Genomic DNA, 25,231 nt, shown 5'->3' on the forward strand with positions numbered 1-25,231 from the left:
TGTCTGTGGTCTCATCAACTGCCAGTATTCTCCAATAAAATGTTGGAGAACTGGGTTTTAATCCTTGTGTTTGTTTCTCTAAATGTCTACATGTTTGCTTAGCTGAAAGTGGAATGTTCGCATTTATAAAACAACAGATGTCAATAAATGTTTGTACTATCACAGTACGGAAGAAAAAAGATTGAGCCCTTGGGATGTGATAGGAGATGAACACATCAGTCTAGGGAGATTGGTCAATTAAATACTTGGATGACAGTCTTCCAGAAAAGAATATGTATATACCTTTTCACCATTTCTGCCGAATTTTCATGAATTGTCTTTCAACACCAGATCTCATTTTGCACTTGCCAACCTGTCAGCAAAACCAGCGAACAAGCTGATTCTTAAAACCAAGAGGTACCCTTTGGCTAAAAGCATAAGTGATGGGGCATCTGGGGCTCAGCAACAGGGCAGTTGGTGGCTCACCCCAGCCAGAATAGTTTTGTCCCACAACGGCAGAGGCTCTAAGATGCTCTTATGTATCTGAAGTGTTAAACCAGAATTTTAATGACCTGGTTTTGCTCTCTGCTTTGAGCATACTAACTGTATTGCACTTTTTACTTGTGTGGGGCACAAGGTGTTCGTTTTCATTTCTGAAGCTCTGTCCCTTCTGTAACCAGCACTGCCCATTCACTATCAAGGTGAGATTCCTGCCTCTCAGTAGCACCCATTGCTCATGCATACATTTTTATACCAGCCTGGAAGGTGTTGCTAGAAATGCTGATGCAGCTACTTCATTATCCCTGCTCAAAGCTTTCTGAAAACTGCAGTTCTTCTGCAGGGCCTCCAAAGCGTGGCAGTGGTTATGTGGCGGTTGGTTGAGACTCCTGGCTGTTAAGCATGTGATTGACTCTTACTTGTTCCCAGTTGCATTTCCCTTGTTCCTCTATACTTACGGTAACATTTTTAATCTCTTATTTTGTACATAGTTTATAAGCTTTTTGTTACTGAGATTATTAATTATTTTATGTTTTCACAGTATTTACTGATTTAATAACTTACATCTCTAGGTGTTGCTGTAAAGTGTATCTGAATAGTTATTTAAATACACTTGAGAAGACCTTGAATTAGAGCCTTTTTCTGTCCTTATATAGTTGTTACTGTTTAGAGAATTGTTCAAAGTTGCTTTCAGACTGGGAACTAGGAAAGAATTTAACTCTTCTTGTGCTGGACTACCATAGCATGGCACATGGTCTGTTACAATGTGTTTAACAACACTTTGCATGGTAAATTTTCTGGTTGCAGTAAGCAAGAATAAATCAGACTGGATTCACAGTGCCAGTACTTGATGGTGTTCATTTTAAGTGTCTGGATAACTTGGTGGCTGAAAGGTACATCTCTTGGCTCCCGATATCTGTGATACTCAATACTCTTTCTGTTATTTTTTTTTTTTTTTAATACAAATGGAAATGAGCTTCTCAACATTTATTCTCTTAATCTCTGCTATATTTGAAAGAATGGTTTCTCCAAAGCCTGTTAAAATATATACATGTGTAGGTATTTATAGACAATATATACATGTACATCTTGTAGTAAAGTATTTTTTTCAGATAGTTTTTTTTTTTTATTCCAAATTGGTTTGGTTTTGTTTTTTTTTTTTCAAAAAATACAAATGGAAATGAGCTTCTCAACATTTATTCTCTTAATCTCTGCTATGTTTGAAAGAATGGTTTCTCCAAAGCCTGTTAAAATAGATGTGTTCCTAGTGAACCTGAACGTTCCTGAGTCTTCTGTATCTCGTTTTTTCAGATTAATCGTGCCCCAAGCTTTGGAACTGATCAAAAAATAGACTATGATGTAAAAAAAGGCGTTCTGCTAAATGCATTAAAGCTTCTCAACATACGGTAAACTTGTCCTCCTTTCTACAATCTGGCTGTCTTTCTGTTGCTTTGATTTATTTATTTATTTTTTAAAGTTTGAACTGGACTAGAAAATGAAAACCTTTTTTTTCATTTTCATATTTTCAAAACTTAAATGTTTCCCTTGCTGTCAGTTTTGCTATTGAAATTAACCCAAAAATATTTTTTCTTCTTGCTCATGTGCTTGCAAAAAATGGGAGGTTTTTATTTTTATTTATTTATTTTTATTTAATAGTAATTTTCGTACATATATTTTAAATGACTTTTCAAACAGGTCACAAAGTGGGAATATGAGTGCAGTCTTGGGCATGTGGCCACACAGGAAATTTGCTTTAGTTTGCTTTAGTTTGACATAAGGTCAGAAGCTATACCCCTCTGCAAGAAAACTTTGTCATTGGGATATGTTGGAAAAAATCTACATTTCAGGCAAATAGATATAGCCAAAATGATACATTAAATTACAGTACAGAGTCATTAAAGTACATCTTAAAGTGTGAAAATATTGTAGCCATAGAAGTTGATATTTTAAAAAAATTCCTATTGAATGTTTCAGTCCTGAATTTATATCATAACCTGCACATGACTGACTGGAAAATACAAATAATATACTTGAGATGAAAGTGCATCTCATCTCAGCTACATTGGATTGACATATTTTAATATCATCTGTGTTTCAGGACAAGTGATAAAAGGAGAAATTTAGCTCAACAGAAGGCTGAGGCTCAAAAAAGACTGTATGGTCAAGGTTCAATGAAAAAACTGTTGCCAGGTTCCTCAGACTGGGAGAAGCAGCGCCATACACTGGAAAGGAGAAAAGAAGAACTGGTAGGAAGGAAGAAAATGTGCTGTTTCTTGCCCATGGCTTGTGCTCTTGGTTTTAATTGTCTTGTTTTCTTGATTTGTAGAAGGAAAGACTTGCACAAGTACGTAAACAGATTTCCAAAGAGGAGCATGAAAATAGACACATGGGGAACTACAGGTAACTATTTTTGACTGTATTAGTAGGAAGTATTCAGAGCATTCTTTGGGAATAATGGAAACAAGTGTTTGTGGTAGATGATAGTTTTCTGCCAAAATTGTGTAGGTATTTATAGACAATATATACATGTACATCATGTAGTAAAGTATTTTTTTCAGATAGTTCTTTTTTTGATTCCAAATTGGTTTGTTTTTTTTTTTTTTCTCCAAAAATACAAATGGAAATGAGCTTCTCAACATTTATTCTCTTAATCTCTGGTATATTTGAAAGAATGGTTTCTCCAAAGCCTGTTAAAATAGATGTGTTCCCAGTGAACCTGAGCATTCCTTGTGTAGGTATTTATAGACAATATATACATATACATCATGTAGTAAAGTATTTTTTTCAGATAGTTCTTTTTTTGATTCCAAATTGGGGTTTTTTGGTTGTTTTTTTTTTTTTTAATACAAATGGAAATGAGCTTCTCAACATTTATTCTCTTAATCTCTGGTATATTTGAAAGAATGGTTTCTCCAAAGCCTGTTAAAATATATACATGTGTCGGTATTTATAGACAATATATACATGTACATCATGTAGTAAAGTATTTTTTTCAGATAGTTCTTTTTTTGATTCCAAATTGTTGCACGTATTTAGGAATTTATATGACATCAGTCACTCTAGTGTTTGTGCAAGATATTTGCTTGAAAGACTTGATTGTTCATATTCAGTGTATCAGGAACCATGCTGTCATTGTGAATCTGTTCTATAATCACATATGATGATTCTTATCTTTAGGGTGGGGGCAATATAGGGATGTGAGTATTCCCCTATTTAAAAAAAAAAATAATCTCAATGTTATTTATGAGGCTTGCTAAAAGTTTTGAAACATTATTAATGCTTCCATAATTTTTGATAGGATGGCATTTGAAATACTATATTCATATTTCTGCACTTTGATTTTGGATCTTAGTAGGCTTACACTTAAGTGTCTTCAGATTCCTTGGAAATATATGTTCAAAAGGAAGCTTTAACTTGTTGGTTATAATAGAAATTGGCCAGAAAACAAGATTTTTTGTGTGTGATGTTTTTGTTATAATTATTATTTCTTGATATTTGCTTCAATGAGAAGTGAAAGCAAGCCTATGACTATTTGGCAAAAGGGAACAGAGTACAGCTAGGAAGAGATTTACCCACTCTTTATAACATTCGTCCAGGACGTGGGAGGTCTGAGTTCACATCTTTTATTCTGAATTAGTCAGAATGCCTTTACTGCTGTTCTTCATCTCTGCTTTTTTGAGCAGATGTTCTGTAATTCCCAGTAAAGTTCTCATTTAAATAGGTAGATGTTTCTGTGAAATTTTCATTTTTGATGAATTAACATTTTGCTTACAAAAAGTCTTTCTTTGTAACATTCCATTTTAATTACATCCTTTCCTGACATATGTGGAGCTGAATGAGTGCATCAAAAAAAACCCACACTGAAGCAGTTATTTTCAAGCTGCTTAAACTATAAGAACGAGAATCATCATGATGCTTTAATACACTTTGGTTTTTTGACAACTTTAAAGTCTAACTTTTTAACTGATCACATTTTAGGTTGCTTATTCAGTTCTTGACTGAAAATGAGCCAAATGTTCTCTTTATTTAGCTTTTTGGTTAATGTAAATCAATACATATACACACGCTTTTTTTTTTTTTTTTTCTTCCTCCGGAAAAAGTGTCATTTCATGAGGAATGTGCATGTAAAAGGGCAAAACAACTTTGTGTTTTCTTATTACCACGTGTTTGCAAAAAGGCTGAAGAATCAGCAGAGCCTCAGAAGTAAAGGAATCTTGGCTAGAGATGCAGAGGAATTTTATTTGAGCTTTATGCAGTATTTTCTGCTTGTGATGTTTTCATGCAAAGCAGGACTAGCTTCTGCCATGCATTGCCATAGAATCATGGAAATTTTGAGTGCTAGTATTGCTGCATTGATTATTATTGTTTTCTGAATAAAAATCCAGAGAAATCTCAGTCGACCTCAGCAGGCTTTGGTTGAATCTATGGATGCCAGTTCAGCAGTTGGCTTAGTCTCCCGTCTGTCTGCAAGCACAATCAGCCCACTGATTCCAGTAGGAGTCCTGGGCAGTCAAAGTAGGGGCCATGCTTTCAAGCTTTTGTGAATTTATGAGGAACTGAAAAGGATGTGTATGACTTTGAAATGGCCTTTAGATGCAGTGTATTTCTACATATATTAAAATGAGTATCCTTTCTTTAAAGTATTGTTCTGTGGCACTTTTCAGCAGTAGAATCAACACCATTAAGAAGTGTTGACTGCAACTAGATTAGATCTCCTACAGGTGTTTTATGCAAACTAGAACCATCTTCATTTTGCCCTGGAATGGCCCCGAGTCTAATGGGTTCACAACCATCCTTTTTATATTGCAACAAAATAATCAAGGACGATACATTTTCAAGGAGGAAAAGACTGAAAAGGAAGAAGGAGAAAGAACCTTGTATAAAGTTCAGGAAAGATCCACAAAAACATAGAAGTCACATAGTGCCAGTCAATATATGAATGGTACCTAAGCTTTGCACAGTGCAGGCAGAATGAACTTACGGGTTTCTCCTTACAATACGCTAGAAATTAGTCTTCCATCTTTATAATTTCTGGCTGTTTTTCAGGCATTCATGACAAATGGATTGAAGTGGTTTTCTTCAAAGCCCGTTGTGATGATCATGAACAAATCATCAAGTCCTGCTTCTCTTATTGTCATAATCTCGTTAGCTGTGATTTTAGAGATTAATGGCATAGCTGCTCTAATGGAAAATAAGAGTAACCCTGTACATCTGTGTACCAGAAAACCTTTTTTTTTCCTTATAGTATCTGTTTCTTCCCGTTCATTATTTTGGTGGATTTAGTATTCAAGTGCAGTACATATTCATCTTTAAGTTACCTCGTGCCCATTAACTCCAAGCAATTGCTCAGATTTTCACTGTTTTGTGTCCTTTTATTGCTAATACAGGTTACTTTGTGGCTCTGCATTTTACATGCAATATTTTGTTAATAGAATTGTTCACACCTGCATGCATCATTCACACCCACTGAAATTTCAGAGTACTGCAAAACTGAGTTTTGGTATATCTCTGGAATGACCTGCATAATATTTCTTTTGACTAGCTAACTGCTGGTTTAAACAGGAATGTGTTCACTGGGTTAAAATTAGAGCAATGTCCAGAGTATATGTTTTATGATATGATATTATAAAATTATTATAGGTGGGATGTGCATGTATTATAGAAGAGACTGTGAATTAGCTGCATTGCTTTTGTTCCTAGTGTGATAAATAGCTCAGTTTCTATATTAAACTCAGGTTTTTTTTCCCCACTTTTAGGCGAATTTACCCTCCTGATGATAAGACATTACTTGAAAAGTATGAGAGTTTGTTAGCTACTGCTTTCCAGACGTTTCTTGCTGGGAGAGCAGCTTCACTTCAGCGGGAAATGAATAACCCTTTAAAAAGAATGAAGGTACTGAAGCACAAGATGTATTGGCTTTAGGACTTATTTATCTTTGAATTCATGACCTCGTGGATTAGTTTCATGATAATCATGTGTGATGGCTAAAAAATAGCATTTGATAATGTTTCCATCATTTTATTATTATTCTTTGTGCAGCTTGTGGGCCAGATCCTTGAATCTGGATGAACTGCAGTGGACCCAGGGTGGAGACAGGCTAGATGGCTTTAAGCTACTTTACCATTTCCCTGATCCTCAGCCTTACCCCTGGCCAAACCAGAGGTTGGCAGAAACTGCTTTTGAGCTGGTAATTGCCTCCTTCTTCCTCCAGTAATGTCCCCAGCCTATTCATCCACTTGTATGGACTAGAACAAGAGATGTCATAAAACCAGCTCCAGTAGTTTAAGGCATTCAAAAACTCTGCCTCATTGCCTACTTGTGTAGTCAGAGACAGTAGGACAGTGGCTATATTTACAATAACCAACTAACATGGTTTAATTTGAAATCTGAGAAATAATTTCCCATGTTTGTAGTTGGCATAATCCAGCAGTTGTACAGGAATCTTTGCTCAACTCTTTCGTCAAACTTTTGTCTTTAATAAATGTCAATAATTGATCTTAACTTTCAATTTCATGTTGCTTGCAAGCAGAGATGCATGCATCTGAAGAAATACTTTTATATCTTCCTGCGTAGGGATTCATAGTCTTATTTCAGGAATTAGTAACCAAAGTAATTTCAAATTCCTACCACTTGGTGCTTGAATTTTGGAAGGATGGCATATGTCCTACTTTGAATTAATTGTAGTGGAATTCCCATTTCTAGGAGGAGGACATTTTGGACCTTCTGGAGCAGTGTGAAATAGATGATGAAAAACTAATGGGAAAATGCACCAGGCAGCGAGGACCTAAGGTATTTGACTTTTAGATACCAATTTTTTATTTGGCTCTCTAGGGAGGTAGCTTGAGGATTTTAAGTGGGGAATTAGTTAGCTGATCCTTGTGGAAGTTTTATTCCTCAGCCTGCCATTAGCCTTTTTTTTTCTTTCTTTTTTTTTTAATATGAAAAGAAGCATAACTACCATTTGTCCAACTAAATCCCATTAAAATTTTAATGGGATACGAGATCCTTCTTTTGCTTTTTAAGCTACTTTGAGGAATTGATGAGCATGGCAACAACTGTTGTACAAGAGATTGCTTGATTTCAGTGTATGAAATGATTTTTATATCCATAGTCTATCTCAAAAGAATGCTTTCATCTTTAATCGATTAGTTCCACTAAGGAATTTTGAGATCATGGGATAAAAGGCAGCGTGGAAGTCAAAGGATTAACTATGATTATGATGTATCTGTAGCTTGCTGACTTGCTAAAATGGTTGTACAGTATATCTTGGAGCCTGTTTCATATCCAAAGTCTGCTTTTAAAGTGAATGTATATTATTTTTAGCCTAATGCTTTCTGGTTATGTGCATAGTTCATGCAAGTCTTTGCCTTAAATACACTGCATATCTTCTTTAAGCCAATAAAGATAAATAGTTTGGGCTTGACTAAAATAAGTATGTTTCTTATATCCTGCAAACACTTTAGGTCAGGTCTGTTTAGAAGAGCCTACGTTTATGTGTGATGGATTTATTTATGGATGAATGTGAATTTTTTTTATAGCATTTTATGTTTCTGATTACATGGTGTACAAATCTGGGAATTCCTATACAAAATGAATGCTGACAATTGTCCTGAGCTTGCAGGCGTACTTCAGATATGTGCAAGAATTCGAAGAGGTACATCTTGTTACAGGCGTGCATACTGGAAAGAGGATCTGCATACCCAGTCTGGTATTAAGACAGATTTGCAGGAACCTCATTACAAAGATGGGGATTTTTTGAGCTCGTGCTTTAACATTGGTGGATTCATTTTAAAGAGGAGAAAAAAAAAAAAATATCCAGTCCACCCTAGCAACGCACTCAATCCACATTCTTCAGGCATTCTTTTCCTTGAGATTTTATTTTAAATTCTTTAATATAGGGTCACTTAATTCGAGTTTAACATCTCAGTCATTTTTTTTTCCTTTTTCCAGAAGCCTTGTCTTTTCCCAGCAGCCCTCAAAGAGCATCTGTCTGGTTGACTGTACGCACACAGAGTTGATATGTACTATCTCTACACTGGGTGCACACAAGCCATTCCCAGGCTGGAGGCTATAAGGATTTCATAGGGTACCAAGGGCAAATTAAGAAACCTCTCCTAATTAGTTTTAAGGTGAAGTTTGATCAATTTATGAGTGAGACTATATGACATGGTGTTCTTTTATAGCAGGCAAATGGATTTTGTGGCTTACAGGCTGCTCTACCAGTACAATATCATTTGCCCTTATAAAAGAAAGAAAAAATTGCTTATGACCAAAGTTCTGATGTTTTTTTTTTTTGCCATAACATTGATCAAATTAAAAGGGAAGGCAATGAAATAGCTTATCCAAGGAGACTGTTTCTTTTCCTTGCAGTGTGCACAGGATCTGTATTCTTGCATTTTTTTTAGGGTCCAGGTATACTTCTCAAACATTTAAACCATTGCCTACAGTGAAGCCATGGGACTGGAGATTCCCCCGCTTGCATAATATCCTGGGCACTTCCTTTGAAATGCAGATGCTCATTGCAGGTGGTCCTTGCATTTTGTACCAAAAGAGCATCACCTCTTTCCTGTAAGGGTTAAGGTGCATATGACTAATAATATACATTTGATTCGCCACCTTTTTGTAAAGGGTCTCCTGTGAGATATGTAGTGTCTAAACATCTATCTGTATAGAAATCTGGTGAGTGAGGTAGGCAGTAGAACTTACTGTTGCCTGTCAGCCTGTCAGGTAAGAGAACAATCCAGCTGTAAAACTCATCTTCTTGTGATCGTAAATTCCTACAAATAAAAATGCATTAGCACATCAAAAAAGTAACATATGCAGGATCTAATTGACAAAACGAACTTGGGGGAACAGTACTTTTCATGTCATGTTACCCAACGTGAAGGGTTCTTTCAGAAATTTGTGATGTCCTGTCCTCCCCTAAAAGTCAGTGGCTGGCCTGCTGACAGAAGTTGCTGTTAGGAGGTAAGTGCTCTGCCTTGGGCACACTGTTTTCCTTGGAAAATGGAACAGTTGGGACTCAGAAAACTTGCAACTGGAATAGAAGAGAGGTCTTTTCCTCCTCATCCTCCTCCATAACTAAAGACATATATACATGTAACTTATACATACAAATATATATATATTTATATGAGGGGTAGAGGGGGATGTGTGTGTGTGTGTATAAATTAGCTTTGCTTATTCCAAATTTACTAGGAATATCAGCCTTATTATTATTTGAACATGATCAGGAACTCACAGTAAAAAACAGGTCAAGAACTTCCCAGAAGGAAGGCATTTTTGCCTGCAATTACTATATGACTGGATTCTACTTTGGGAAATACAATCCGGAAACGTCTGGTTCATTTGTAGCCTCCAGAGGGCACCTTGTACTCACACACTGCAAGGTTTCCTCATGTTCATGACATTGCACTGCGCAGGAAAAAGAACTAAGGAAATAATATAACAGCCGTTTTAGAGACAATAAGCAATTACTTTTATTTTTCATCTTCTGATATAAAATCAGATTAATGAAAGAAAATTCAGGTTAGCATAAGGGGGAAATCAAGGCGATTAGAATTGCTAAAAGCAGTCAAATATCTCTTATTTTACGAGGTCAATTTAAACCCAGATCTAGCTGTTATTTGTCATTATTGCTTTTTGTAATTCCTTTGACCTTTATATTTAATTCTTTGTTAAATGGTGTGAAGTCTTGGTCAGGATGTTCTTACTGTTTAGTGTAGAATGTGTGAGGAACATGCATATCATAAGTGGGAATGAGATCTGCCTCAAAGCCCCTGTGAGTTTTGATTGAAAATTTTTGTTTTACCTTGCATAACTCATCAGGAATGTCTGATCAGTATATCTCTGACACGTGTAATTTCATGAGTAGGACAGCTATTCTTGAGAAAGCAGTTAAGTGTTGAGGCACCTTAATTTGTCCTTTTGGCAGGTAGATAGATATCAAAATATTCTTTGTGTAATTGAACAGTTGCCAGGGCTGTCTCTTTTCAATGGAATAGTTGTCTTCAACTCTTCCTTATCTGGTCTAACAGCTTGGGCTTGCATAAACATACTGGTGCTTTTAAGTCAGTGGCAGAAGTCTCTTTCCTTTCTTGACTGGAATGGAATTTTAGGTAGCATATGTTCAGTTATGAAGTGTATCTTGCAGGAGAAGTATCTTTGGGGCTTTTTTCTATTGCCCTTCACAATAAATCTTGGTGCATTACATTATGCTAAGATAACAGGGCAATTAAAATTCATCTTGAGACTTCCTCAGTTTTACTCTGACCCCAAATATGTTCAGAAATTATTATATTAATGTTTTTAAATCAGAGTTTTAATTGCAGTCCATTCAATAACCAGGCAGATGAGGCCATCACCATAGCTTCTTATAGCTGAGCATTACTGGAAAGAAAATGCATAGCGAAGAAAAGTGACCGCATGAGCCGCCTTAGGAGAATAGATATAATGGAGGATATTGCATTTTTCTTGTCTGCCTTGATGGTAGATGGAAGAATAATAATTTTCATTTGTAGCTTCTGTTCTTGCATCAGTTTCTCGGTCTCCTACTTCTTGATTTTGGTCTTGCAGTATCCTTGGTAATAGCACAAGTTTAAATACCTGATGACACTGAATCCTATGTGCACATGGGACATGAAATACACCTAGCATAACTTGCTATATTCTTCCAGTTCTTGCTTTCTGCAGGATGTAGATTAATCACTTTCACTTTCTGAAGTCTATCAGCCAAAGTTCCCTGGTGTATTTCTTTGCTTGATGTTGATTGTTGTTGAAGTATAGCTTCAGTTATTGCAAATATCAGTGAGGGATTGAAACTGATTGTAAATGGTGTTCTGATTCACTTGATTTATGATTTCAAACCATAATTCAGTATGTCTGGTAGTGTAAGTCATACTTGAAATAAAATATTTTTTTTCCTCTTACTATATTGTGCTGCTCTTCATGTGAAAAAGATTAGGACTACCATGTACTGAATTTAATGAAATATTTAAGCATTTATTCTAAAATTAAGGACAAACTTCCAATCTAGTTTGGGAAGGTTTAAATATGTACAAATGAACCTGCCTGAATCAGGGACCTAATGTGATAGTAATGTGTTCTTCTGGGATTATGAATGAATTCAGTAACTTGAGCGGCTGTTGCTTTTTTGCCCCCTCCTCCCCCCCCCTTTTTTTTTTTGCTTTAGCCTTTGTGTTCGATGCCAGAAAGTGCACAGCCTTTAAGAAGACTGAAGAACTGCAACAGTGATAGTAGTTGTGATAGCAGTAGCAGTATGTCAGAATCAGGAGAAGAAAATGAAAAAGAAGATCACAATGAAAAAAAAGAGAAAAAAGTTTCATATGAACTTGAAGAAAATAAATACAAGTCTTTGGAACGATCAGGTAAGTTAAATGATCGCTTTTCCAAGTAAGCCTGGCATTCACAATGAATTATATAAAATGCTTCAATATTTTAGAATGCATCAACATTTGTAACTCAGGGTTAAACACTGGTTTGCTTGTTCTGTCTTCTTTAAAATCTTTCCTAAATTAATGAAAGTGGCTTTTTAAAAAAAGAAAAAAAATTAATATTCTTTTGCCAAGAAAGCTAAAGAGAAAAATACACCTGGGCTACACTTGGAAATAGTGTGAATGTTCCTCTTTGCTCTAAGATTTTTTTTTAGTAGATTGTTATTTTTTTTCCCTGTGAAAGATAGTCTTATTAAGCTTGCATTTGCTGGAATATAGAAAGGATAAATAAATGTATTTGGAGACGTATAGAAGGTAATGTACTCTACATGAGATCCCTGCACAGATTTTTTTGATGATTGTTTTCTTGTGTGCTGCAGAGCATTAGTGTGAGCATGTTCTGTTGAACATGGTATATATAGCATGTTATTTTTTGTTTTAGCAGTGTGTTTATGAATTTCATCACGTAATTGCACGCAGGTAATGCTGCTTCTAAAATTTTATTTTTCATAGCAGCATCCTTTATTTACCAGAAGACTGAATTAAAAAACTGTACAGCCATGCAGGAGCTGATGAGGGAGACCAGATCTGCAAATATGGGCTCTATCAACCAAATTTCCGCTACTCTTTCCATATTCTTACAGTCCGGAAGCCACACACAGTAGCCACATACTTTTTGGACCTGTAAGGCATATGCACTCTGTCATAAATCTGATGCATGTTACAGAGGACTGGAGTCTACTTGATTAAATCTGACTATGAGGAAGAAATAAATGGTCTTATAAAGTATGTAAAGTATGTATTATTAGGGGATCTGACTGCTACATATATAGTTGTTAGTCAACATGTAGTGCTACCTATGTGCAAGCATGTTGTTCATTTATGTTATTAGTTGGAAAGACTGAAAAATGGGTGTTAAGAGAATAATAAGTAATTACATCATTTAATTTGTCTGCAGGCAGAATGAACTTGAAACCTTCAATTAAAAATATAAAATCTCCATCATATTCATCCTCCGCATCATCCACGGGTCCAATAAGGCGTTCTGTAAGCTGCCCTCGTTCAATATCAATATTGACTATGCAGTCACAGGCAGCAGAGACACGTCCCTTTTCAGCAAAAGCATCTCTGCAAATCCAGCGTGCATCCTCAGTGAATAGGTCTCATTCTTTAAATCGTAGCCCATCTTCAGCCAGAGTCTCTCAGACACCCAGTTTGGGAACTATGAACTCTTCAGGGGTGAGTCAACACAGCAGTTGCTTTTAAAATGTGTTTGTTTCCTCTAAAACTCAATAAATATATGACTGATTTTTACAGTGTCAGAAAACCTGAAGTACTGTAGTCAATGCTATGGCAGAAACTCGGGAATAAAATCTGTAGACCTGCATATGACTTATAGTGAGTGCTAGCTGGGATGTTTCAGTGTTTCTGGTGCAGCAATACAGCTGTCACATTTTGTGAGAATGGAAATGTTTTAAAGAGTTTTTGTGACTGGGAAACCTTCTCTCCTAGATAGTTTATTGAAGATTGGAAGAGTTTTTCTCTCTCTCAAAAAGTTTCTGTGATTTGTTTGGGGACTTCGGGGTTCTGAAATAAGGGTGTACTTGCCTTTGAAATCTTTACAGCAACAAAAATACATCAGTATTTCAAAACCAGCATATACTCCAAAGGTAACTACCTTGTACCAGAATAAAACTGTAGTTAGACTTTGTATGTGTGTCCATTGTAGAGGAAGGTGTAATTAATTTTCAACCTACTCTACCTATTTTGCATAGGCTATACTACTGCAGTAGTGCTCTACTTCCAATGTGAGCAATTTGAAATTTTTAGGTAGTTGTTGTTGTCTTTAGGATTTGCCACTGCAATAACTGTGTCAGAAGCCATCTTTCTTTTTTAAAGTGAAGATAAAACTTGTTCTTTTTGAAGCCTGTCCCTGAGACAGACAAGCATTTAGACTCAGATAGTCTAACTAAACAATTAATAGAATAAATAGATGAGATTAAACACTTTTACCTGTTTAGAATTTGTGTGGTTGGTTGTAGTTTCACAGTATATTTCTGAACGATACATTTTTTCCCATTTGTGACCAGACTGACATTCTCTTTGGTATCTCCTTCACAGCCCAGGCATTTCTTTTGTGTTTGCACGATGGACCACACACCTACCTACCCCTAGGCAGCGTTTGCTGGGATCAGCCCCCAACCTCATTCAGTGTTGTATTGTGTGCTGGTGCCAGTGCATTTCCATTCATGCTTTGGTGCCTGACCTATATATTTCCTCACCTAAATAATTTATCAGAGATGGGACAAAACAAAGTGGCACTTTTAACCCATATTTGCAGCCTTTCTCTATTGTGGTGAGCTTTGATTGTGAGAAATCCTTTTGCAATGCTAATTAACTTGCTTCATAGTGTTTACTATCTCTAATCATCATTTTTAGCAGGTAGAATTCTCATTGTCTGTTTTGCCCATGAGGCTTTGTTTAAATGACGAAAAAGGATCCTTTTAAAAGTGTGTGTGACATCTTGTGAAATATTCCTTAACATGGTTTTCCATCTTTAAAGTCAGCTAATAGAATTGGAAAGACATTAAGATTGTGTCTTCACCACAACGTGTTAAAGGTATTTTTTATCACATTAGCTATCTCAAGTTTAAAAAGTACCCTTTTATCATCAAGATGTACTCTGAGAGCTTAATGAGACAGGACTAATATAGATCTTTCTATTCACATTAACTTTATATCAAATACAAATTACTGAAAGATTAAAAACAGTCTCTTACCATCTGACGTTAAAAATGGGCTATTCACTTAAATTAACGTTAGCAAGACACCATACTCTCTTTTTCATTGAGAAAGCTCCACCACAGAAATGATCTTGATATGCAGAACAATTATGTTGGGTGATAGAGCTTAGGTCATGCTTCTTAAAATAATGTGAATAAAATTACTTACAGAATGGATAAGAACTAGTCATAATTTAGCACTGTATTGTGAATGGAACTCTGTTCATAATAATTTTTGCAACTAAGAATAATATGCTATATATTACTGCTAGAATAAATTTAAAATTGATAAACTGTAACTTACTAAGAAGAAATCATTTGTGTGTGATGAAGTATCAGTTTATCTATCCTTTGGGCAAGAAAAGAGCAGTGGGCTGCCATTTTTAGAGGCTGCTGAGATCCAAATGTTCTAAAGGTATGGAAACTAAATTTAGAGTAAGCCATTTACAGTTGAGAACTGCAGACACATTATCATAGCAGTAATTGAAAAAAAAAAAAAAGTGGATTTGGAAATATTTGCTATCATATTATTTCAGTTATGTATCATATAGCAAAATATTTTGTTATGCATGCAAATATTTATCAGTTACTTAAGCAAAAATATCCATAAGTAAGTATTGTAGTTCTTACAAAATACAAAGAATTAAAATGCCTAAACATTTTAAATTTTACTTTTGAAAAAACATACAATTATGCTCACTTATTCTTCCAAATAGAAAAGTATGCAAAAGTAAAGAAAAAGGATCAGAAATACTTACAACTAGTGTCTAAAATCTAAAGAAAACCCCAAAACCCTCCAGGGATGGTCTTATGCAGACACTGTAGGGGCTCAAGTTGGTGTTGGTGTAAGAAGCACTGATACTTTAAACAAAATCCTGGACAGCTGAAGACGCTGTCAGAATCCCCACTGACCAGAGTAGAAGCAAAGCGTCCTTACTTTTTAATGCTTTCAGAAATCTTAGCACAGTGACATATAATTGGCAGTTTCTGTTAAATTGGTGCAGTGAAGTACTGAAAGGAAGTTTTTAATGATTAATATTTTTTTTTTCATTATGTTGAATTTAATCTCAAAGTCTGTTATCTGAATTTCAAATTTATATTTTAAATGGTGGGGACCAGAAATATCAAATATATATTTGTTTATCCTGTTTCAAGCAAACTTACATTTGAACTGTTTTTCTTTATTTCTTGACAACTATGAGTAATGATGATGCATTAGTGTATGAGGTATATGTGTGTATATTAGTCATGTATTAGATGATATATCTATATACTTTACTAATATATTTTATGTCACCCTATTTAGAATTTATTTTTGTCAAGGAACCGTCTTTGTAATGTGATCTAATGACACACCTGAAATTTTTCCTCCACTTCATATTGGTTTTTAGAGCGAGTCGTTGCTGCAACAGAAAACAAAAGAGCAAGAAGTTGCTTTGATAAAAGAGACTCTTCTCATTATCAATGACATGAGAATGAAGTTCCCAGGAAAAACAGATGAAGAATCAGAATTAATTATAGAAGATGTAAGTATCTATATAAATAAGAAAGAAGAACTGTTTAGGCCACTAACATGAAGGCAAGTAGAAAGCTCAATTTATGATTCATGAGCTCCTGTGGCCTTAAAACTTCCAAAACTCAGGATAATTCAAAAGATTTCAAAAGCTTGGAGCCTTGCATACTTTCTGACCTTGAAAGAGCAGCACTGAAAACATTCCTATGTCTTTATAAAATACATGAGAAACAACCAGGAAGGTTAGGAAAATACAATTTTTCATTGTGGAGAAAGTTCAAACTTTTAAGTAAGCTAAGAAGAATGTTACAACTCATATTTCATCTGGTGTTGTTAGTACAGAGCCTGACATGTTTAACTTGCTCTAGAATAGGCATACTAGAGAACTCAGAACGGTATGCTGCAAGGCAAACTGGAAGTTTGCTAGTCATAAAGAAAACCAGTCATATGTTTTGAATATTCTAGTCTGCCAGCTTACTCTTTCTCACATCCAACATTATCCTGACCCTCATAGTTTGGTATCAAAGACAGGCGAAAATGCCCAATCTAAAAGGCAATTAAAAAGCAGCACCTAATATTAAGATACTAAGCAGAAAATACATGCTGTCTAAATACCTTTTAAATATCTACTGCAAAGAAACTAACATCAGCTTGGAAAAGAAAAAAAGATCATTCTTTTCTCAGCCTAGTAGAAATATGGAGGGATCTAGTTCTTTAAATTAACACCTGTATTCTGATGTAGTAAGCACAGTCCACTGTGTGTTAGAACTCATCTAATTCAATATCTGACTTGAAATGTCCTTTGCCCTGTGAGCTTTCAAAATGTTGATTATGTCTCTAGCAATCTGTGCAACTACATCACAGTGGAAAGGAATTCTCCTGTAATGATGGTTGTTTTGGGTGATTCTGGAAGACAGCATTCATAACTAGCATATTGAGTCTCTTAGCATAGAAACAGAAATAAAATGCTTCGTTAAATTTTTTCTTTCAGACACGTGGGAGCGTGTGTATTTATGTAGGTCTGGGAGTGTGTGTGCGTGCACACATGCCCGTGTATGCGCTCCATCTAGTGGTACTGGCTCATACAACGCTTGCGTGGTTATAAATGCACTTATGGCAGAACTCTTTTATGGCCTTAGCTAGTTTCTGATGGGAAATAATACTTCATCATGGAAGGAAACAAGTAATGGTATATTAGTTGTCAGTGAGGCAGAACTTGTCGTAGGTCTGCAATAGAACAAAAAGGTAAAATAACAAAATGAAAATAAAAATGTATGTTCACAGCTCAAGCTATTTTGGTAGCACTTAGACATCATAAAAGAAGAGTATTGCAGTTCATATATGACCATTTATAGTAAGGATATTTTCAAGGTATTCCTGATGTCCTTTATGCAGCAAAACCCCTCGCTATTTAAATAGGTTAACAGTTATGCATTATTGAACTTATTGCTGTGTTCAAGGAATCTGAGCTGAGTCTGTCAAAACAAGTTTCTACCTGCTTTGTGGTGTACGACTGTCAGAATCAGGTGGAAAAGAGGGTAGGATTAAACTGAAAGATTGCACATATCTTTGCAAATGTTCCCCCCCATAAATTTGCAAATGTTTTCCATTTCTTTTAGAGAAAATATCTTTTCACAGAGGTCTTATAGATGCTCAGACTTTTTAGCATTAGGAATGCTCATGAATGAAATGTCAGATTTCAGTTGGTTTATGTGTATTTCTTTCATCTTGTGTTTTGCAATGACTACAGATTATGGATAATTGGAAGTATCATAAAACAAAAGTGGCATCCTATTGGTTGGTAAAACTGGATTCTGTAAAGCAACGAAAAGTAAGTAACGTATTTCATTTTTGGCAGATTGTCTGAAGTAGACACATAGCAGTGTTTCTGCTGGTGTTCAGCAGTACCTGGGACTGACTTGAGATACTAAAATACTGGCTGTTAATATTAACCTATATATGAATTAATTAAGTTGCAGAAAATTATGTTGCTCTATATTTAGACAAGCATAATTATCCTGGAATATAATTTCAAAAACAAGTTCTTAAGAAAATAGTTTGCTGAAAGAAAAGTAAACAAATAAATGATTAATTCTGCTTATGTACTTAATTTTTAGCAAACATTCTTAGAAGTGTATTGATTCAGCAGATTTGATTGATAAGAGACAAACCAGTCAGCAGTTCCAGACCAGACGTATTAAAACTCCATTAGTCTTTGTGATATTGCACTTGGTTATTTGAGTCTTTGACCCACAGTATTACAACAGATGATGCTGAATAAAAACCAGACATGCCAACCAATGATTATTGATATTGTTAAAATGCTCAACTAACTGGTTTCGTCTTGCAAAGGACTAAGTATATTTGTTTATCCTTCTGTCTTCACTAATCCTCTGTCTAGGAGGTATTGTAGTACATAACATCTAAAGAGTTTTAGTCTGTTTACAACCTGACACACAGTAGTGTCAGTCATACCTGTATGTCATATGTCAGTCAAAATTATCTTCCCTGTGTAATATTTATTTTCCTTAATGTAGCAGAAATTGTATCTATTATTAACACTTTGGTGCCCCTAAAATGGTATTTTGGGTCTTCCTTTCTGCTTTGGTCACTGACCAAATTACGTGGTAGCGTATCAGGTCCAGGCATTTAATCGCTGTGTGTCTCAGTTTTGCAATCTATTTTTATAGACCATAAAAGAAAATAACTTAATCAAAATGCTGCATATGTGATAAATATTATCATTGGAAAATGTTGGGAGGTTGTTAAAGGAGAATGGAAGAATCATTTCAGATCCTCATCTCAAATTACTTTTAAGAAAATCAGCAGTATGATCCTCAGTCTTTCAAATTGTATTTTATTGAATGTTGCATTAGCTGCTTGTATTTTCATACTGGACAGAAAAACATGTCCATTTGATGTGACGTCACATATATTTGACTATTGAAGTTCAGACATTAAATGGAGTATGTGTCCACACAGCTTTCTAAAACTAAATTAGACATGACAAACTAAAAAAGAATTTAGAAGTATAGGAGGCTATAATTTAATTAGAATTCTTCTCAAACCATGTCAAGGGGCAGCACATATCTATGATTTAGCAGAATTATTTCTTCTGCCATTGACAGGAATCAGTAGAGCAATCAATTTCGTTGGCTGAAATCGTAATTTTTTGTTTGATGTCTACAGCCATTCTGCTGAATAGTCCTTCGCTTAAAATGATCTCGTATTTCTTTTTAATTACAGGAAAGAATGCAGTAATCCCAGTGTACATGCACATAGGTCATTTATATTGTGTGCATATGGCAGCTGTAGCCTTTTGCCCAAAACCAGGGAGTGTCTTGGTGGGGACTTGTAGAAAATGGTGATATGCAGGAAGAGCTGCTGGGAGGGAGAGAGGGAGGGGTAGATACTTACACAGATAACAGGGCCCAAAATTCATACTGCTGCTGCAATGGAGATCTCATTTTCTCAGCAGGAGTCCTTGGGACAGTTGGGACTGGTGAGGGACATGTTGCTAGAATTGCTTTCTTTGATCTATGATGCCACAAATGTGGAAAGGAGTCATCAAACTGGGCCCATCATTGCAGCTGAAATACAGGGCTTTCACATGAGGCTGGTTAAGGTGTCTTTTTTTATCCCTTCCCTATAGCTCATTCCCCAAAACTATGGGAAGGAATCACCACAGGGAGTGATAAACCTGCTCTTTGAGGGACTGAGACTGTTTACTATACATTCTTCAATTGCCCTTCCTAAGTTCCTTTTGGCCATCTGGCTTAATTTACCTCTGTCTGTCTGTTTTTTTGTGTGGTTTGGGTTTTTTTCTTTTCTTTCTTTTCAGTGTAGTCAGATTTTTCTCCTTTAAGCATTATTTCAGAAAGCCAACAATAAAGGGTGGTCCTGTCCTTTGTTTGACTGACAATCGTGTAAAGCCAAGGGCATGTACCCAGTCAGCATGATACCAATTGATACGCTAGGTTGTTATTAGCAAAAACTGTACAATCAGAAATGTGCATTTTTTTGCTCTTCTTGTGAGGACATCTTTTACAACTTAGGAGACTTAGAATTCCTGAAGCACTAGTGGGCCCTTCATCTTTGCTTGCACTGGAAATGATTTGCCTTTTTTTTTTTTAAAAAAACCCCCTGCTTTTAACCTCAATCCCTTCAAGCAATCAGATAGTTATTCTTAGAAGGGTAGTTTATAAAAATGGATTAACTTTGACAATGACATTGCAGCTGAGGACTGCCAAATGTGTAAGCTTTTGTTGATCTGAAAGAAGTATGTTTTATATTCCAATGAGGTGGGTAAAGGAGAAGCAAGCTCAAGGTGGAGAATATTTATGCAAGTAAGGAATCTGTCTCAAAGGTACTTTCTACAACTTTGTGGAATACAAAACAGAACTCAGACCCCTTCACTATACTTACTGGGAAATTCTAACACACAAGAGGAAAATACCTGGGCAATGTACTAGATTTCACAACGTTCATCCCTGACAGCCATATTTGCTTAAAAATTACTCAACACGAGGTAGAAAAATTAAACTTCGGCTCTTCTTAGTGTGTAATATTCTGGCATTACAGCAAAGATACAGGAGGCATTTAGAAGCAAGTTCAGAGTAAACCAATGAAATCAATACGTGCTAAAATGACATTTAGTCTCCCAAGACTTTTAGGAAAAAGAGACTTTTGTATGGGAGGAGTTGTGACTGCTTCATGTTACATCACTTTATATAATTTCTTTAAAAGTGTTTTGATGGTTACCAGAGGCTTTGGAATATGCTCTTTCATAGCATCTTGTTCTGTTGCATCTAGATAATTTGTTATGTTAAAGTAAATGATGTAAATTAAAGTAAACAGAAAGATGAAGGCAAACCAGGGAAATTAACTTAGTAAAAGGAGGATGTAGGTTTCCTGAAGTTTCGGCTCTTACGCAGTGCCTTGTCTCTTTTCTTAAACGGGTGATTGAGGCCAGTTTGCAAATTAAGAACAATTAACTGGGACATTTTCCCCTCTGGCATATTGGCAATATCAACGCAGTAAAAACAGCAAGAAGGTTTTTTTTTCATAGAATACCTGACAGACTGCAGCTTGCTTTAGGATGCAAGGGTCAGTCCTTAGTTTTCTTCAGCTCTAGGTGCTAAAGTAAAACAAAAAGCTCTATGTTGGCATCATAGTTCTTTGTTCATGTCTTTTGGACTATTGAGAGAATCTGTAAGGAGTGGAATTATTCTGTTTTACACAGGAAGATAAATTACTGTTAGTCAGTGTAACATTGCAAAGAAATACATGGTTGATCCTTTATGGGACTTGGTTGGTTCAAATGGGTGCACACCATCACAGCCACTAGCCGTTGTGTGGGAAAGCCTTAGTCAGGCGGGACGCAAGGGAAAGGCTGCTTGAGAAGCATTAAGACAGTAGGCTAACACTGCTAAGAGATTGTCTGAAAATCTGGGCCCATTCCACAAGTGTGGGGCAGTCAAAAACCTGGGTTTAGCTCCTGTAGTGACTAAACAAGATCACCATTCTTAGATTATGATTTACTGCTCTTTCTATCTCACTTTTTGGGAGGAAGAGACCACAGGTGTGGTTTTAGTGTGTTAGACACCTGCATTCATAAAAATTCCCAAAAGAGAGGACAGCATCATATTTGCATAGGATAATAACGTGCATGGAATTAGTGTGAGTTCTATGCATGCAAACTAATCCTGGGTCTTCAAAAAACAGTTTAACTAACATGTAAATGACATATTTCATAGAGATTGTCATTATTAGATATCTATAGATTTTTCTGCCCATTAAGCATTATTCTTTGCTATGCAGCTTCATTGTGCTATTGCAAGCATTTTTTTTATTTATGCTTTGTTTCCTTCATCATGTCTGATCAGATTATTTATGAACAACGGTTTGTTATGCTGGACCACAAAACTGCAATTCCGCATCATGCTTCCATACTTTACTGTTCCCCTAAACCTCCACCTTTTTGAGAGTCAGATGTTTCACCATCTGAATCAGTTGGTCATACATATCTGAAAGGTTCCTATGAAAGCATTGTACCTTCTAATTTGCAGCATCATATACCAAATAAATGAGTACTCCATCAGTGTACCACCCACTTGAGTCTGACTGGTTTTCTGGAAGATGCTGTTGAGAGAGAGTCAGTAAGGGCATCTCCTTTACAGGAAATTATGTTGATTTCACTGACTTTTTTGTTAATAGGTTACATGCACCATAGGTGGGGTTTTTTTTGGGGTTTTTTTTGGTTTTTTTGACAGATTTTACACTGTTCAGAGTGCTGGTGTGGGGCCTAAACACTACTTTGGTCACAAAACTATTCCCAGTCTTACTGACAGTATCTAAACAGGCAGAAGCCAAGACACCCTGGAACCTGTTGCTCTTCAGTGACTGTGGAGGGAGCCTAGAGGCCTGACTTACGAGAACATACAGATGCTTAAAAGCAGACAAGATGAATCCCACCTTCCATGTACCAGTTCAGTGGGCTGTGTAAAGGTGTATCCAAGAGGACTCTGATGTGTTGGATGCACAACTGCGTATAAATCTGTGTGTGTGCACCGAGTAGCTAAGGCTTACTGGGTAAAACTCTCAGTGCTATACTGAATGCAGCTTAGCATTTTCTTCATCCACATCTTTACACATTTGCATTTAAATGTAGTCCATATATAATAAATCCATTGCATTCTACAAACATTGCTATTTTAAAAATCTTGCCAATTATTATCTTACTGATTTCACTATACTGTTTCCTGCATGAAAGGTTAACTAAAATGGTCTGATCTAGGCTAACACTGAGCTTAAACAGACAAACCAAAAGCAGTTTGTAGCTTTTTAGGACATTTTAGTTCTTTCTAAAATAGATGGTATTTCACAAGGGAGTGGGAAAAGAAGAAGATATAATCTTCAAATATGTAATATTTGGGTTGTTAATTATGTTGCCTTTAGTCTGTAAATCTGTCCATTTTGTTTCTTTTTAAACTCTTTTTGTCATTTAAACAAGCTAGTATTGAACAGACTGAAGAAATAGAAATGAACTTCTTTGTAATAAAAATGAAATATTTTGATTTGGCTTTGCAAAATGTTATTGACAGGAAAAGCATATCATAAAAGTTTGCTGATGAATGCACAGAAATGAAACATAGACAGCTGTGGGAATTTATAGCTATGCAGTCATCTGTGTGTGTGTGTGTGTTTGTGTGTGTATGTGTGCAGTGAATCAGTGAACAGTTGGGTTTAGGTTCTGCAATATGCCTTTGCTTTGATTTGCTTGGAATATTCTTTCCTAGGTTTTGGATATAGTCAAGACAAGTGTTCGTGCAGTACTACAGCGTGTCTGGAAGGCTCCTGATATTGAAAATTTACATCTATACCGTCTTTTTAACCGTGTATTTAATCGCCTACTTTGGAGCCATGGTCAAGGTCTATGGAACTGTTTCTGTAATTCAGGGTAAGCCTTTTCTTACCTTAGTCTTCTTCATAACTTCACTATTACAATCTCTGCTGAGATACTTTGCTCATTTTAATTCAAAAGGATGTTGTAATATGTTGATCTTGTATTAAAACCATCTAAAGATACAGAATAATTAGAAATCTAAGAATCTAGGCCAACCATTTCAGTAATGGAATCAGACATTTAGTAATGTATTTACAAATATAAATCTGAGGAAAAAAAAATCTAATTTCCAAAATATCTGAGCTTTAGGTCAACTCTTCTGTTGGATGGTGCACAATTTTGAGGCCAGACCACTGGAAGTGTCAAATGTGGACTTACCATCAACAGAAATCATTGCCGTATCTATTTGAGCTCAAGACTTACAAGGGAAGAATTGAGTCACAAGTGCATCTCATACCAAATGCAATGTCAGTTCTGTGATTTACAAATAATGAGTTGGAATTTCTGTGCTTGATTACATTCACTGTTTCCCACACTGGTGGGAATGTAAGTACATGCAGAATAGGAAATGTCAACACTGAGGTGAGCAGATGCTTCTGGTTTGGGTAGTAAATACAAGTTTTCTATGGGGAAACAAAGATCAGGCCACATATTAACAGTTCAGTATCCTACACTTCAAAACTACATTCCTGAAATCGAAGGCATTCATGTAAGAATAGGTTTGGAGGATCAGATCATACCCCTCTCCACCCACCAAACTTATTCATAAAATAAGAATACAAATGTTTAAATACGAAAAATATTGCATACAAAAAGACATTTTCTCTGTAAGTATATACGATGTATAAAGAATGGGAGGGGGGTTTGATTAGCTTGTGTAAGGTGTTCTAAAAGGTCTATTGAAAATGAACTACAGCAAACACAATAGTGTGCTGATAGATCTTGTACGTACAAAGAAATCCGTTCAATATGTTCTTCACATGTAGTCATTTGTCATATGTAGAGAATGCATGTAATGCACTTGTTAATTGCTTCCCAACAAAATGGGTAACAAGAAGAGGAGGGAGGGATCTGAGAGTATCCAGGCGGCCATCGGTTTTCTGGGCTTCTTTACCACTGTCTTATCATTGCTGAAGGCTTGTTGTTGTTGAGCAAGCTGTTAGGAGTCCACATTTTGTTCACTGAGATGGGCTGTGGGAACCCGCAGATAATGTCAGCCTTAAAATTTGCTAAATGTATGTATTGGGAATGCAGCACACTCCAAATGTTTAAGTAAGGTGAGAAAAGATTTCCGTTTCCAATCTGAAACCTCTTCTTTTTTTTTTTTTTTTTTTTGAAATAATCCTCAGCCCCTGCAGGGTCCCCTCTTTATGCCAGTGGAGGTCCTGAATCCAAGCTCAATTGTTGTTATCATAAAATATTATCATTACTTTCCATTTTAATAATGCTGTTATTATTTTGAATGTTACTTCTAGTGTGCAAATCTTCTAATATGCATGAAAATTTTAATTTTAGATATTTTTTTCTCTACAAAGAATGGATTTTGTTTAAAATCCTCGAACAACTCTGATGCTCACTTGGCTTGGGAGAAGAGTCTTTG

General features: G+C 35.8%; 1 protein-coding gene across 7 annotated transcripts in view; it reads left to right on the forward strand.

Moving 5' to 3' along the window:
* TTLL7 (tubulin tyrosine ligase like 7) overlaps nucleotides 1-25,231 on the forward strand; it is a 77,101-nt gene that overhangs the window by 44,460 nt on the left and 7,410 nt on the right. For 6 of the 7 annotated variants that reach the window (XR_008749059.1, XM_055815653.1, XM_055815652.1 and 3 more), the window contains 11 exons: nucleotides 1,789-1,883; nucleotides 2,576-2,723; nucleotides 2,804-2,877; nucleotides 6,234-6,369; nucleotides 7,180-7,266; nucleotides 11,669-11,864; nucleotides 12,889-13,169; nucleotides 14,494-14,550; nucleotides 16,105-16,239; nucleotides 17,977-18,057; nucleotides 23,525-23,685. Coding sequence is in view for 6 of the 7 variants with exons in the window: in XM_055815653.1 (XP_055671628.1) it covers nucleotides 1,789-1,883; nucleotides 2,576-2,723; nucleotides 2,804-2,877; nucleotides 6,234-6,369; nucleotides 7,180-7,266; nucleotides 11,669-11,864; nucleotides 12,889-13,169; nucleotides 14,494-14,550; nucleotides 16,105-16,239; nucleotides 17,977-18,057; nucleotides 23,525-23,685 (1,451 nt within the window). In the remaining variant the exon portion in view is untranslated. The remainder of the gene's footprint in view (nucleotides 1-1,788; nucleotides 1,884-2,575; nucleotides 2,724-2,803; nucleotides 2,878-6,233; nucleotides 6,370-7,179; nucleotides 7,267-11,668; nucleotides 11,865-12,888; nucleotides 13,170-14,493; nucleotides 14,551-16,104; nucleotides 16,240-17,976; nucleotides 18,058-23,524; nucleotides 23,686-25,231) is intronic. The other variant, XM_055815655.1, reaches the window with a different exon arrangement.

Source organism: Falco peregrinus, chromosome 10, assembly GCF_023634155.1.
Source record: "Falco peregrinus isolate bFalPer1 chromosome 10, bFalPer1.pri, whole genome shotgun sequence".
Classification (NCBI taxonomy): domain Eukaryota; kingdom Metazoa; phylum Chordata; class Aves; order Falconiformes; family Falconidae; genus Falco; species Falco peregrinus.